Consider the following 17047-nt stretch of genomic DNA (forward strand, 5'->3'; position numbering starts at 1 on the left):
GCTGGATTTGGCTCATAGGCCACGGTTGCCACCCACATCTTAGTGCAGTGTTGTACAGCAGAGTTTCCTTTCACGATGGAAGTGTTCTCTATGTGTGCTATCTAGTATAGTAGCCACTACTCAAGCGCTAGGAGTGTGGCAAGGTGACTGAAGAACCAGATGTTTACATTTTCTTATTCTAATTACTTTAAATTTACTTACCAGACAGCATGGCTAGTAGCTCCAATATTGGACCCTGCAGCCTAAGAGCTGTGCTTCATGCCTTGAACAAGCCTACGGTGAATGTTTCTTGCAGTTAAATTGAGGAATTCAACTGCTTTTCTGTTGTTACCCATAGGATAAAATGATGACAGAGAGAACCCTGTTGAAGGAGCGTTACCAGGAGGTCTTGGACAAGCAGAGGCAAGTGGAGAATCAGCTCCAAGTGCAATTAAAGCAACTTCAGCAAAGGAGAGAAGAAGAAATGAAGAATCACCAGGTATCCTGCTTATATTAAAATTGGCAACAAGTAAAGCTATAGTCCCTAATTTGACTTTGTTTTCAAATTAATAGAAATAAAAAAGCAGTGTGTGTGTGTGTGTGTGTGTGTGTGTGTTTCAGTCTTGTCTGACTCTGCTACCCCATGTACTGTCCCCGCCAGGCTTCTCTGTCCATGGAATTCTCTGGGGAAGAATACTTGGGTAGGTTGCCATTCCTTTCCTTCTCCAGGGGATCTTTCCAACCCAGGGAACAAATCCAGGTCTCTTACACTGCAGGAAGATTCTTTACCATCTGAGCCACTAGGGAAGCCCTAGTGAGGCTAGTTTAAAATGACCTAAAACATACTCCCGTGTCCTTTGACTAAAGGATAACAATGTATTTGAATTAAAAATTAAAACAGTCCCTAGGAACAAAAGATGGAGTAAACAGATTTTATTGCACAGGTGAGCTGTAGACAGCATCACAAATCACCTCCCCGAAAGGCAATCTGCAAGTAACTTTTTAATGGTTATCATAGAATTTTAAGTATAAACAAGAACTTTGAGGGCATCTTATCCAAATTCTCACTCCTATTTTAGTTCAGAATATATTTATTTAATATATTTTGTTGATGTAATTGATTGCCTACCTGGAAAGTCACTGGATTAGATTCCTGTCTCATACTGTATTTAAAAATAAAATCCTAAGTGGATTAAAAATATACATAGAAAACTGAAAAAAAAAATTTTAAGTTAGAAGAAAATTTAGGAGAATATGTATGTACCTTGAGTTGCAAGAGGTCCTCTTAATCCAGGCAGAAAACCCAGAAGATTTTTAAAAATTAATTTAATTATATATAATTAAAATTTTTGATATGGCAAAGATACAGAAAACAGTCAAAAGATCAATATTAGACTGAGAGAAAATATTTCTAGCAGATCTGACGAAGGGTTTAAGATCCAAGACACTTTGATTCCTACAAATTCATAGTAAAAGCCAAATAGTCTAAAGGAACACCAGGAAAGGTTATTGTATTACTTTTCTATTGTAATAGTTTCCTATTGCTACTGTAGCAGATTGTCATGAATTTAGAGCTTAAAACAACACATTTATTGTATCAGTTCTATAGGTCAGAAGCCCAACATGGGTGTCACTGGGCTAAAGTCAAGGTATTGGGATGGCGGCCTTCCTTTCTTGGGACTCCAGGGGAGAAGACATTTCCTTGCCTTCCTGGCTTCTAGAGGCTGCTTGCATTCCTTGACCTGTGACCCCTTCTCCCTCTTCACAGTCAGCAATGTTGCATTTCTGTAACCATTCTTCCCTAATCACATCTTCCTCTGCTCAGGACAGGGAAAGTTTCTCTACTTCTAAAGACCTATTTGTGATTAGATTGGACCCACCCAGGTAATCCAGGATTCTCTCTCTATCTTTTTGTTAAGGAAGGTAACAAAGGTTCCAAGGGGTAGAACATGGACATTTTTATGAGCCAGGGGCTATTATTTTGCCTACAATTATAAACAGTAATTCACAGAAGAGGAAAAGCAAATGGGGAATAAATATATGAAAATAAACTCAGCCTTACTGTTGTTGATTCATTCATACAACAAATATTTTCGAGTTCCCAATCTAGTCCCTGAAGATTTAGTGGTAAACAAAACATAGTCTTTGCCTTCATTGGATGTTTATTCCAGTTGGAGGAGACAGACGGTGAAAACAGGAAAAGAATAGGAGGCGGTAAAATGTTCATTAAAATTATTAGATACCCTTCCTCCCTCTTTCTCATGAGAGGGCAAAACAAAATAAGCTGTCAAGGGTAAGAAAAAATGAACTCTTTTTAGACATTGGTAAGAGTGTGAATTGTTATCAATTTTTTTTTTTTTAGAAAAGATACTGGGAATTGTCAATTAAATTTTAAAATGTGTATATACCTTGACCTAGACTCTTCATTATTAGAAGTCTACTCAACAGAAATAAAAGGTTTTTATGTGAAAGTATAGACATAGAATGTTTATTGTAGTACTGTTTGTAGTACAAGAAAACTGGAATAAACCTGATGGACGCTTTTAATAGAGTGGCTAAATTGGCTAAATACATGTGTCATGTTGTGTTATGCAGCTGTTTTTTAGTTTTGTCTATATTTGCTGTAAGTATGTTCATGTCAGGTAAACAAAGCAAGATGCAGAATAATGTATATAAAAGTACCTCATTATAAAAAAACAGAAAAGCAAAGAAATATGTATATAAGTACATGTGTTGGTGTGAGGATGGATAAAGTTGTGAAAGCATAGTACAAAACACTTTAACACATTGATTACTTTATGGGTGGAATTGGTGTGAATTAGAGATGACTTTGGCCACCTGATACAAACAGCTGATTCACTAGAAAAGACCTTGATTCTGGGAAAGATTGAAGGCAGGAGGAGAAAGGGATGACAGACGACAAGATGGTTGAATGGCATCACTGATTCAATGGACATGAGTTTGAGCAAGCTCTGGGAGATGATGAAGGACAGAGAAGCCTGGCATGCTGCAGTCCATGGGGTCTCAGAGTCAGACACAACTGAGCGACTGAATAAGAGATGACTTAAATTTATCACTTTTTAATTGTTTGACTTATTATACATGTAGTCAGATAATTTAAAAAGATCAGATAATCCCTACACATAATAAAGTAGAACCATAACAAAACAAAGCAAGACCATATTTGTTGGAAGAAACAAACTCCCACCCTGTGCAAGAATGCCTTTCTCAGCAGTCTTGACAGGTGTTCATTCAGCCTTTATTTGAGCACCAGTAATGGGGAGATTATTGCTTCACAAGGCAGTAAATTCCATTTTTGAACAGTTGTGATTGTTAGAAATTCTTTCTCCTGTTGAATTGATATCTGCATTATTACTTACTCCCTTATATCTAAGTACTGGCTTTTGGGACTACTCATGAACTAGATTCCTTTAGTTCATTTTAAATTCTCTGAAGTCAGTGTTAATTTGTGATAGTTGAAAGTAACCTTCAGACCAAAAGAACTAATTCATTTCCTTCTTTGTGTGTGACTATAATTGTGTGGGACTCAGGAGATATTAAAGGCTATCCAAGATGTAACAATAAAGCGAGAAGAAACGAAGAAGAAAATAGAGAAAGAAAAGAAGGAGTTTCTGCAGAAGGAGCAGGATCTAAAAGCTGAAATTGAGAAGCTTTGTGAGAAGGGCAGAAGGTAAATGATGCTGTTAAGAAATAAAAACGCTCTGTGAATGTGTGTTTGTATATAAGAGGCTAGTTCTGTTTGTGTTTCTAGTTCCTTTTCTTTCAGTCTTAATTTTTATTTGAAAAACAAGTGCCCAAATTAATATCCTATAGTAATTTTAGCTTTTTCATCAACCTATGTTAAACTTAACAAAAAGTGTCTCAGGAATTCATTCATACATTGATATGATAGTAGTGAATTGCTTGGTCCCAGGTATGATCAAGATTTTGATATAAATCTAGCACCTGTTTCACTTCCTTAACTGATACTTTACAGTTTAGAAGATGAGACTACTTTGATTTGTATTTATGTTCAATACCAAAAGCAGATTTCAAAAGTAGCTTGTAAGCTGTTTGGAAAGCTATTTAATGAATCTGTGTCCTTTTCAGGGTACTGCAGTATGACTAAGGTGGCATAAAGTTTGGTCATAGTTTCAAATTTCCAAGTTTCTTCTTGTGACCTGTTTGGAAATCAAAATAGCTGTGAATACTGTGATTTTACTTAAATTCTACTAAAATGCGTTTTTTATTTATCAAGAAATCTTGGCTTGCTAATGTGTCAGATAGCTAAGTGGAAAGTAGCAGGTTCATTTGCCAAATCTTTTTTCAAGTATGTGAGATGGTAACTATGAAAGAACATTTTGGAATACCTGGGGAAATTTGAGTTTGGACTACATATTAGGTAATACTGTATCGGTGGTAAATATTTTGGGTGATTATGGTATGTGATTACATAGAAGGATCTTATTCTTCAGAGATACTTGCTGAAGTTTTAGGGGTTAAGTGTCATGATGTCTATAACTTTCAGATAGTTCAGAGAGGGGTAAAGTAAATGTGGCAAAAAGTGTAACAGCTGGTGGATCCAGATGAAGGGCATATATTTATTTATTTTTAGGACATATGTTTATTGTATTCTTCTATTAACTTTTATGTTTGTTTGAAATTTTCAGAGAAAAAGTTGCAGGGTAGATACAGGGAGGAATTAGTCAGGCAGTGAGTAAGGAAAAGGACATTGCAGGCAGGGGACCTACAGAGGAGAGAGAATAACAACTGAGGTTAAGTGGAGAGGAGTGAGGCTAGTGGAGAAGTCAGAAATCAGATCACAAAGGCTTACATACTTTGTTAAGGGGTTTGAGATTTTCCCCTGATAGTGAGAGACACTGAAGAATTTGAATTACTGGATAGGAAATTAGGATAATTTCTGATTGATATTATATAAAAATGAATTTACTTAATAGAAATCTGCTAAGTGCTTTGTACTATTTGAAGGTAGTCACTGCTTTATTAATATAACTATAATTTTTTAAGAAAGACAGCATGAATTGACAAAAAAGTAAAGGACCAAATATTCAGTTTAGTCATAAATTTGATTTTTCTCCTTGACACCTGGCTGCCTTACAGTGATGTCTTGCTTTTGAGGGGACACTTTCTAGTTCCCAGCTTCAAGATTATTGCTGGTATATTAGAAAGGGGAGGCTGCCAAGCTAGGTCTTTTCTAGGGCTAAACTTCTTTTCGAGCTTCCTGCCTTGAATAGTGACTCATCAAGAATAACAGCAAATAGGGCTGCTCTTGAATAAATATGGTGAGCTTACACTTTAAAAGACAACGTCAGTTGATTCAGAGGTAGCTTGGGACAAGTAGCAGAAAAATTGCAGTATCAAGCAAGATCCTTCTTTTTTTTTTAAATGCTTTGAGCTTGCGTGACGAGCTTGTGATAGGTAAATAGCAGATCAGGGGAGTTAATGTTGGAAGCCTTACTTTTGATGTGATATAAGAGTTTATGCTATATTGAATTGACAGTGTGAATGAGGATTCCTTTTGGAAATTTCTCACCAAATGCTAGTTTGTTTAACTGATAGGCTTTGAAGTCCTAATAGCCTGTCTGGCCATCAGTAAGTTCAGTGAATGTTTCTTAGGTGCAAAGCAGTGAGCCAGACTGTTGCAACATCCTATATTTTGACCACAGCCTTCAGTCCTTCCAGCTTTCTGTCTTATTCCCCATAAATGTACACTTTGACCACATCAGATCCTCTTTCTTGTTTGTTGACCTCATTACATTTTCCACCAGTCCTCCAGCTCCCCGGAAGCGTTTCTTTACCTAGCCCGCTGAGACTCAAAGTCCATTACTGGAATTACTTTTATACCATTGCCATCAATTCTGCTGAGACTTGTTCCTTTCCCTTCATTTTTTTCATAGTACTCCAGTCCTGGCCCAAGTTAGCCACCTAACGTCTGTATTCTTATAGTTGGGCTGCTGAGTCTGCTGGAGGAAATCCTACCACTGTGGATCTTGAGGCCAGAATGAGTTTGACTTTCAAAAACACTCAGATAGATCCTCAGGGCTCCCTCTTCCTCTGAGGGCTGTCCCTAACTATTACTTCTCTTTCTAAACTTTCTGTCTCCACCGTTTCTCTCATTAGTTTTAGCATGTGAGCTTGCCTTTTATTTCACTGAAAAAATAGGGGCCACCGAGTAAAACTTCCTTCCGTTTCCTGTCAGTAGACGCATCCGTGCTTTCTTCCTGTTCTTGTATCTGAGTCTAAACTTTCTACCTGTGTGTGAATCCTGTTGCCTCTTGTTTCTCCCAATTTTCCCTAACTGGCACCATACCCTCTTCCAAGGCCTCAGCGGAAGAAACAAGTCATTCCACATTCCTGTCTCTTAGCCCCTCTCTACCACATGTGCTTCACCATGTCCTGTAGGTTCTGAACATTAGGGATCCCTCTCCATTCACTCTGCACTCTTACTTCAGGTTTCTATCCCTTCTTCTAGGTCTGAAGCAGGCTACTGAACTTTCTTTGCCTCCATTCTCGTCTGTCTAGTACACAGCTTCCATAGAAATCTTTCTAAGATGTGGATCTGAAAATGTCATTTCCCAGCTTAAAATCCTTCATAGTTCCTAGGGTAAAGTTTAAACTCTGTATTTAGTATAAGAAGCCCTTAATTATCTAGTTCCTGTTTATGTCCCTAGCTTATCTTTTGGTGGTTTTGGCTTAGTTGCTCTGTCTTGTCTCTTTTGTGACCCCATGGACTGTAGCCTGCCAGGTTCCTCTGTCCGTGGGATTTTCCAGGCAAGAGTACTGGAGTGGGTTGCCATTTCCCACCTTCTGCGGGGGATCTTTCTGACCCAGGGATTGAACCTGTGTCTCCTGCATTGGAAGGAGGATTCTTTACTGCTGAGCCACCAGGGAAACCTGCTATACTTTTTAGCACCCCCCACACCACCATTGGAGAAGGAAAAGGGAACCCACTCCAGTATTATTGCCTGGAGAATCCCAGGGACGGGGAAGCCTGGTGGGCTGCCGTCTATGGGGTCGCACAGAGTCGGACACGACTGAAGCGACGCAGCAGCAGCAGCAGCAGCAGCTATGAATATTCATGTACAAGTGTTTGTGTGATCATATGATTTTATTTTTCTTCGGTATATTCCTTGGGATAGAATTATTGGGTTGTTGGGTAGTAGGTATATGTTTAGTTTTATAAGAAAAGGCCAGACATATTTCAAAGTTTATATGATATTTTATGCTCTATTACAATGTTTGAGAATTCTGGTTGCTTCATATCCTTGCCATTCAAATGACTGTGCAATAAGTATTTCATTGTGGCTTAATTTGCATTTCCCATTAGTCATTAGGGTTCCCTGGTGGCTCAGTGGTAAAGAATCTGCCTGCAGTGCAGGAGACCTGGGTTCGATCCCTGGGTTGGGAAGATCTCCTGGAGGAGGGCATGGCAACCCACTCCAGTACTCTTGCCTGGAGAATCCAATGGACAGAGGAGCCTGGCGGGCTATAGTCCATGGGGTCACACAGAGTCGGATGCGACTGAAGCGAGTAAACAGCAACAACAGCAGTGACTAATGATGTTGACCACTTTTTCCGTGTGCTTATTGGCCATTCATTTATCTGTTGTTGTGACGTGTTCTGTCAGATATTTCTCCATCACCACCTTTCTGCAGGGCAGAGGTTGAGGTTTTGGCCTTTTGTAACTGTGTAGTATAAGCTTGTTACATATTCCAAATATAAGTCTTTTGTTGGTTACACGTTCTGTGAAAATTTTATTCTACTCTGACTTATCTGTTCATTTTAAAATTGCATCTTTTGGTGAACAGAAAATTTAATTTCAGTGATATCTATTTTATTACGTTTTCATTTATAGTTATTGTATTTTCTGTCCTAAAAAACCTTTGCCTACTCTGAAGTAGCAAAGATGTTCTCCTCTGTTTTCTCGTGGGAGTTTTATCATTTTAGCTTTAATATTTATGTCTGTGATCCATCTCAAATTAATTTTTGTGCATGGTGATGAGTAGGGGTTGATGTTAATTTTATCCAGTTGTTTTGGTACCATTTGTTGAGAAATGTTCCTTTCCTCATTGCGTTGCTTGACACCTTTGCCAAAAACCAAATGGCACCTTGAGTCATTTATATAAATAGTGGGTTTATTCTGGGTACAGTACCAATCCATTGCATTGATATATTTGCCTATCTTTATGCTAAACCATAGCATTGTGATTATTATCAGTTCAGTCTGTTCAGTCGCTCAGTCGTGTCCGACTCTTTGCGACCCCATGAATCGCAGCACGTCAGGCCTCCCTGTCCATCATCAACTCCCGGAGTTCACTCAGACTCACATCCATCGAGTCAGTGATGCCATCCAGCCATCTCATCCTCTGTCATCCCCTTCTCCTCCTGCCCCCAATCCCTCCCAGCATCAGAGTCTTTTCCAATGAGTCAACTCTTCCCATGAGGTGGCCAAAGTACTGGAATTTCAGCTTCAGCATCATTCCCTCCAAAGAAATCCCAGGGCTGATCTCCTTCAGAATGGACTGGTTGGATCTCCTTGCAGTCCAAGGGACTCTCAAGAGTCTGTTACAGACTTATAGTAAGTCATGAAGTCAGAGTATGCAAAATCTTCTGCTTTTTGTTCAAGATTACTTTGGATATTTTAGGTTGTTTGCTTTTATGTATATATGTGTGTGTGTGTGTCTGTGTGGGTGTGTATATTTGTATGTATATGAAGCAGCTTATCGGTTTCTATAAAAACACCTGATTTTCTGAGAGTTCTTAATATGAATGGATGCATAATTTTGTCAAATGGTTTTTCTGTATCTATTAAAATTATCAAATATTTTTTCTCCCATATTCTGTTAATATAGTGAATTACATTGATTTGTTTTCAAATGTTAAACCATTTCTCCATTCTTGGGATGCATCCAAGTTGAACAAGATATATTATTGTTTTTATGTAGTGCTGAATTTGACTCACTGATATTTGAAAAGGATTTTTATGTCTGTGTTAATTGAAACTTTCATAGTGTTAATTGTTGAAACTTAGAATTATCCTTTAAGTTGAAAAAATGAAATTTTAGATATAATTTATATAGAATAAAGGTTTTCTATATTTTTTATTTTAAAATATTTAGTTATATCATTTGCTGAGGGGGCAGTGTTAAAATCTATGTGATTATAAATTTTTCTCTTTTTCCTTTTAATCCTGTCAATTTTTGTTCTTATATTTTGAAACTGTGTTGTTAGATACATATACAATTATTATTTGTTCTTGATAAATTGTCTTCATCATGACATTGACATTTTATCATTATAAAATGTCTTTATCTTGGTCATAATCTTAATGTTTATTTTATGTAATATTGATATAGGTATTGCAGTTAGATATGCTTACTCTTTACATAGTATATATTTTTCCATATTTTACCTTCAACCTATCAACATATAATTTTTTTTTTTTTTAATCTATTCTGACAAGGTTCCTTGTAGAGGCTCTTAGTATATTTGTATTTAATACAGCTAGTGATATGATTAGATTTAGGTCCACTCTTTACTGTGTAAATTAAATATTAACTCATTGACTATTCTGTAGAATTCTATTTTAATTTGGCCTTTTTCACCCTGAATACACATCTATTTAATTCACTGGCAAAATGCATCATAAAAACAAATTATGTGCCTGGTGATTATACCATATTAGAAAGATTTATAATTTTATTGGATAAAGTATTTGGGAAATTTTCATAGTCTTAATTGCTGAAGCTTAGAATTATTCTTTAAATTAAACAAAATTTTTTTGCATATAATTTACTTATAATAAAATACCCTTATTTTAAATTACATTTTGATGAGTTTGGCAGATTAATCACACATGTTAATGCTAACACAGTTAAGGTATAGCACGTACCATTACCCTAAAATATTCCCTGTATTTCTTCTTAATCACTGCTTCCTCCCCTCCATTCCCAGGTGAACACTTTCCTTCTGTATTACTATATTATACTTATCTTTTCTAGACATGTGTCTCACCCTATTAAGAAAAAAATTATTTATTTGACTGCACTGGGTCCCAGTTGTGGTACTCAGGATCTTTAGTTGTGGAATTCAAATTCTTATTTGCAGCACATGGGATCCAGTTCTCTGCCCAGTGTTCGAACCCTGGCCCCCTGCATTAGGAGCACAGAGTCTCAGCCACTGGATCACCAGAGAAATCTCGTCACTTACCACATTTTTGAGATTCATCTATGATGTTGTGATGAATGTGAACTATATTAATAGTTCATTACTTTTTTAAAAAAAGACTTTATTTTTTTTTTTTATTGTAGTTTGAAGTTTACAACAAAATTGAGAGGAAAGTAAAGAGATTTCCTATATGCCCCCTGCCCTCACACATGCACAGCCTTCCCTTTATCAACGTCACTCACTAGAGTGGCACATTTTTTACCAAAGGTGAACCTACAGTGACACATCATAATCGCCCAAAGTCCGTAGTTTACCTTAGGGTTCACTCTTGGTATTACACAGCCTATGATTTGGATAAATGTATGATGACATATATCCGACATTATGCAGAGTATTTTTCACTGCCCATGATTTGGATAAATGTATGATGTCATATATCCGACATTATACAGAGTATTTTTCACTGCCCATCCTCTGTGCTCTACTGGTTCATCCCACACTCCCCTACTGATTTTTTTATTGTCTCTGTAGTTTTGCCTTTTCCAGAATGCTTTATAGTTGAATCATATAATATGTAGCCTTTCAGACTGGCTTCTTTCACTTAGTAATATGCATTTGAAAGTATGCCTTTTCATGGTTTGATAGCTCATTTCTCTTTAGCATGAAAGAGTACTCCATTGTTTGAATGTACAATAGTTCTTTCTTTATTCATCCACTGCAGGATAACTTGCTTGCTTCCAAGTTTTGGCAGTTATGAATAAAGGTGCTGTAGATATCCATGCACAAGTTTTTGTATGGACGTAAGTTTTCAGCTCTTTTAGGTAGATATCAAGAAGTATAGTGGCTGGATTGTATGGTAAAAATAAGATTAGTTTATAAGAAACTGCCAAATTGTCTTCCAAAGTGGCTGCTGTGCCACTTTGCTTTCCCAGCAGAAACAAATGAGCGCTCCTGTTGCTCCACATCCTTGCCAGCATTTGTTGTTGTCAGTGTTCTAGATTTTGGCCATTCTGCTTGGTATATAGTGGTATCTCATTGGTGTTTTAATTTCATTTTCCTGATGACAAGTGATATGGAGCATCTTTTCACATCTTCATTTGCTATCAGTATGTCTTCTTTGGTGAGCTGTCTGTCAGTCTTTGGCCCATTTTTTTAAATCTTTTTTTTTTTAACTGAGAGATTATATTTTTGATTTAATTGTATTCTTATATTTTTGGCTGTGCTGCATGGCCTGTAGGATCTAAGTTCCCCAACCAGGGATTAAACCTAGGCCAGGACAGTGAAAGCCCGGAGTCCCTACTCTAGACCAGCAGGGAACTCCCCTATTGTTTGTTTTATTGTTGAATTTTAAGAGCTCTTTGTGTTTTTAAGATAACGTTCCTTTGTCAGATGTGTCTTTTACAAATATTTTCTCACAGTCTGTGGCTTGTCTTCTCTTATTCTTGATACCGTCTTTTGCAGAACAGAAGTTTTAAATTTTAATGAAGGCTTATTTATCAGGTATTTCATGGGTTGTGTCTTTGGTGTTATATCAAATTCATTTAGTTTTCTCTGACGTTATCTTCTAGGAGTTTTACAATTTTGTGTTTTACATTTAGGTCCATGATCCAGCTTTTGTTAATCTTTGTGAAAGGTGTAAGGTCTGTGTTTAGATCCATTTTTTTGCATGTTGATGTCCTCTTCTAACGGGCTTCCCAGGTAAAGAACCAGTGGCTCCAGTGATAAAGAACCTGCCTACCAATGCAGGAGACATAAGAGATGCAGGTTCGATCCCTGGGTCAGGAAGATCCCCTGGAGGAGGATATGGCAATCCACTCCAGTGTTCTGGCTTGGGGAATCCCATGGACAGAGGAGCCTGGCAGGCTACAGTCCATAGGGTCACAAAGAATTGGACAGAACTGAAGCCACCTAACATATCCACATCTAACACTATTTGTTGAAGAGACTCTTTGCTGCATTTTATTGTCGTCACTCCTTTATTAAAGATCATTTGACTGTATTTATGGAGTTCAATTTCTAGGCCCTCTGGTCTGTTCCATTTATCTCTTATGAACACCACACTGTCTTGATTCTATAGCTTTATAGTAAGTCTGGAAGTCAAGTAGCATCAGTCTCCCAGTGTTGTCCTTTTCCTTCAGTGTTGTGGTCTTTTGCCTCTTCTTATAAACTTTAGAATCAATTTGTTGATATCTGTACAATAACTTGCTGGGAATTGATTGGGATTGCACTGACTATAGATCAACTTGGGAAGAACTGACTTTTTTCTTTTTGGCTGTGCTGGGTCTTTGTTACTATGAGTGATCTTTCTATAGTTGTGCCCAGTGAGGGCTACTCTCATCGTTGCAGAAGGTGTCTAGTTGCAGTGGTGGACTTCTCATTGCGATGGGTTTCTCTGGTTGCAGAGCACAGGCTCTAGGTGTGTGGGCTTCAGTAGTTGTGATGCTCAGGCTTGGTTGCCCCACGGTATGTGGCATCCTCCCAACCAAGGATCAAACTGTCCCCTGCATTGCCAAGTGGACTTTTAACCACTGGACCACCAGGGAAGTCCCCCAAACTGACATCTTGACAATGTTGAGTCTTCCTGGCCATGAACATGGAATATCTCTCCATTTATTTAGTACTTTGATTTTGTTATCAGAATTTTTGTCATTTTCCTCATACAGATCTTGTACATATTTTGTTAGATTTATGCCTAAATGTATGTAATATAAATGATATTGTGTTTTTAATTTCAAATGTTCACTGTTAACATTTAGAAAAGCAGCTGACTTTTGTATATTAGCTTCATGTCCTGCAACTTTGCTTTAACCACCTATTAGTTCAAGGGTTTTTTTTGTCTATTCTTTTTAATTTTCTACATAGACGATCACGTCATGTGCAAACAAAGACAGTTTTATGTCTTACTTTCCAATTTGTATACCTTTGGTTTCTTTACCTTACTTTATTATATTAGCAAGAACTTCTAATATAATATTGAAAAGAGATGGTGAGGGGGACATCTTTAGCTTGTACGTGATCTGGGAAAAGCTTCCCGTTTCTCACTCTTGAGTATGATGTTAACTGTAGATTGTTTGTAGATAATCTTTGCCAAGTTGAGAGTTCTCCCTATTCCTAGTTTACTGAGTTTTTATCATTAGTGGGTGCTGGATTTTGTCAAATGCTTTTTCTGCATATATTGACATGATCATTTTATTCTTCTTTTTTTAGTCTTTTGATATGATGGATAATTTTAGTTGATTTTTTAATGTTGAACTAGGCTTGCATACCTGGGATAAATCCCACTTGGTCAAAAATCCTTTTTTTTTACTTTTTTTGTATTTGATTTACTAGTGTTTTGTTGAGGATTTTTGTGTTTCTGTTCAGGAGAGATGTTGGTCTGTAGTTTTTTTTCTTCTATTATTTTTGTCTGGTATTACATTAGGGTAAGATTGCAGAGAATTGGTTTAATTTTTTCCTTAAATATGTATTAGAATTCACCAGTGAACCCATCTAGGCCTGGTATTTTCTGTTTTAGAAGGTTATTAATTATTAAATCAATTTTTAAAATAGATATAGGTGTTCATTTCTTTTTTTTTTTTTTGTAAATTAATTTATTTAATTGGAGGCTAATTACAATATTGTAGTGGTTTTTGCCATACATTGACATGAATCAGCCACGGGTGTACATGTGTTCCCCATCCTGAGCCCCCCTCCCACCTCCCTCCCCATCCCATCCCTTAGGGTCATCCCAGTGACCAGCCCTGAGCACCTTGTCTCATGCATCAAACCTGGACTGGCAATCTATTTCACATATGGTAATATACATGTTTCAATGCTATTCTCTCAAATCATCCTACCCTTGCCTTCTCTCTTTTTTTTTTTTTAAATTTTATTTTATTTGTAAACTTTACATAATTGTATTAGTTTTGCCAAATATCAAAATGAATCCGCCACATACTGAATATAGTTCATTGTGTGAATATCTAGCAATTTGTTTATTCAGTTGAAAATGTTGTTTTAATATTAACTGTCTCCTATAATTTAAAAAAATTTTTTTAATTGGAGGATAATTGCTTTACAAGGTTGTGTTGGTTTCTGCCATAGAACAATGTGAATTAGCCATAAGTATACATATGTCCCCTTCCCCTGAGCCTCTGTCCCACCGCCTTCCGCCATCCCACCCTTCCAGGTTGTCACAGAGCACCAGGTTAAGCTCCCTATGTTACCCAGCAACTTTCCACTAGCTATCAGTTTTACATGTGATGATGTGTATGTTTAAATGCTACTCTCTCAATTCACCCCACCCTCTTCTATTATTTCTGATGAGAACTCAGTAATGGTTGTTTTGTTTCTTCTGTGTATTGTGTCACTTTTTTTCTATGGTTTTTTTCAATATTTTATCTTTGGTTTTCAGCAGCTTGACTTTGATTTTCCCAGGTATGGCTTTCTTCCTTTTATTCCTGTTTCAAGTTTTCTCGGCTGCTTATTCTATAAAGTTATGTATTCACCATATTTGTGAAATTTTGACATAATTTTCAAATACTTTTCCTGCCTCATTCCCACCTTTGCTTCTGAGACTCCACTTTAACATGTTAGAACTTTTGATATTGTCCTGTAGCTTATGGAGGCTCTTTTATTTCTTTCTAGTTCTTTTTTACTGTTCATCATATTGGATAATTTCCATTTATGTATCTTCAAATTTACTTTTTTTTTTTTTGGCCATGCCACACAGCATGTGGGATCTTAGTCCCTTGACCAGGAATCAGACCTATGCCCCCTGCAATGGAATTGCTGAGTCTTAACCACTGGAGGGCCTGAGAAATCCTACTTTTTATTATATCATTTCCAGTTTCCAGTATGCTGTTAAGCCCATGCATTAAATTTTATATTTCCAATATTGTATTTTTCAGTTCTTTCATTTCCATTCAGTTCTTTTTTTTTTTTTTAAGTTTCTCTTTCTCCGCAAAACTGTTCTTATGTATTCACTCCTTGTGAACATATTTTTCTTTATGTTCTTCTGCATAGTTAAAATAAGTGCTTTAAAACGTTGCCAGCTAATTCTAGCATCTTGGTCTCCTTGGAGTCCTTTCCATTGATTGCTCATTTTTCTTGACCAGGAGTCAGAGTCAAAGCATTATTCTAAATGAGAAACCAGACACAAAAGGTATGCACTGTATGATTCTGTTTACATGAAGTTCTAGAACAGAAAAAACTATAGTGAGAGAAAGCAGATCACTGCTTGTCAATAGCTCAGGGTGGAGGGAAGGGATTGGCAATCATATAGTAAATATTGAGGTTTTGCAGACCACACAGTCTCTGTCACAACTACTCAACTCTGCTGTTGAAGCATGAAAGCAACCATAGACAATATGTAAACAAAATGAGTATGGCTGTGTTCCAATAAAACTTTATTTGTAAAACCAGGTAGCAGCCAGAGTTTGATCTACAGACCATAATGTGCAGACCCTACTTTTGAGTATGGATCATGTTTCCCTTTTCTTTATATATTGGTAATTGAGGGTTGGATCCTGAATATGTGAATAATATGTTGCAGAAACTCTCGATTCTATTGTATTCTTCCATGAAATCTTGTGGTTGGTTTATTTTTTTTTTAATTTATCTCATCAGGCTATTTTCTAGGCTTAAACATAATACATACCTGCTTGGTAGGCAGCAGCTGTGGTTTCTGTTCAGTTCGTGTATCTGTAGATGGGCTCCTTGGAGTCCCCTCTGTGCATGGCTGGTTCAGGGGTCATCCAGAGATCAAATCGATTTATATGCAGAATTGGGGCCTCCCTGGCCATGGCTTTTATCTTTTGGGGATTTCTCCTTCACTTTCCAGCTGTTATGGTAGCTCCCAGTTTTATCCTTTTTGTTCTTGAACTAGTAAGGCTTCAAAATTTCTATCTCAGTTTTAGTTGTCATCACAGAGCTATCTGTGGTTTGTCCTTAGATGAATGGTGATTAGCCATAAAAACCAGAAAACAATAATGATGTTCACTTCTTCCAGTTGTCAGGTCTTCTGGTTTTTGTTTGTTCTTTAGTATCTTTAGATAGGTGCTTTTTTACATTTTGTATAGAACTTATAGTTTTTTATCTGCAGAAATCGTTGGCCTAATATTAGGAGCAACTCTGACAGGCTGAATGAATCCCAAGCTGGAATCAAGATTGCCGGGAGAAGTATCAACAATCTCAGATATGCAGATAATACCACTCTAATGGCAGAAAGTAAAGAGGAATGAAAGAACCTCTTGATAAGGGTGAAAGAGGAGAGTGAAAAAGCTGGCTTAAAACTCAGCATTCAAAAAGCTAAGATCATGGCATCTGGTCCCATCACTTCATGGCAAATAGATGGGAAAAAAGTAAAAACTGTGACAGATTTTATTTTCTTGGGCTCCAAAATCTCTGCGGATGGTAACTGCAGCCAGGAAATTAAAAGACACTTGCTACTTGGAAGAAAAGCTATGACAAACCTAGATAGCATATTATGAAGCAGACACATCACTGCCGAAAAAGGTCTGTCTAGTCAAAGCTGTGGTTTTTCCAGTAGTCGTGTACAGATGTGGGAACTGTACCATAAAGAAGGCTGAGGGCTGAAGAATTGATGCTTTTGAACCGTGGTGTGGAAAAGACTCTTGAAAGTGCCTTGGACAGCAAGGAGATCACACCAGTCAATCCTAAAGGAAATCAGCCCTGAATACTGGGTTGGAAGGACTGATGCTGAAGCTGAAGTTCCAATACTTGGGCCACCTGATGTGAAGAAAGATCACTTGGGCCACCCTGATGTTGGGAAAGATTGAGGGCAAGAAGAAAAGGGACAACAGAGGATAAGATGGTTGGGTGGCATCACCAACTCAATGGACATGAGTTTGAGCAAACTCCAGGAGATAGTAAAGGACAG

The 17047-nt window shown here is 37.2% G+C and overlaps 1 protein-coding gene across 8 annotated transcripts in view; it reads left to right on the plus strand.

Annotated features, from left to right (window-relative positions):
* Positions 1–17047, plus strand: part of RNF214 (ring finger protein 214) — a 51569-nt gene that overhangs the window by 8818 nt on the left and 25704 nt on the right. For 6 of the 8 annotated variants that reach the window (XM_086339388.1, XM_086339389.1, XM_086339386.1 and 3 more), the window contains exons 5-6: positions 338–478; positions 3531–3670. In XM_086339388.1, coding sequence (XP_086195514.1) covers positions 338–478; positions 3531–3670 — 281 coding nt within the window. The remainder of the gene's footprint in view (positions 1–337; positions 479–3530; positions 3671–17047) is intronic. The other 2 variants (XM_086339394.1, XM_086339392.1) reach the window with 1 other exon arrangement.

This window comes from Bos grunniens, chromosome 15, assembly GCF_055505025.1.
Source record: "Bos grunniens cultivar Pamir isolate PY7600 chromosome 15, Bosgru_T2T1.0, whole genome shotgun sequence".
NCBI lineage: Eukaryota > Metazoa > Chordata > Mammalia > Artiodactyla > Bovidae > Bos > Bos grunniens.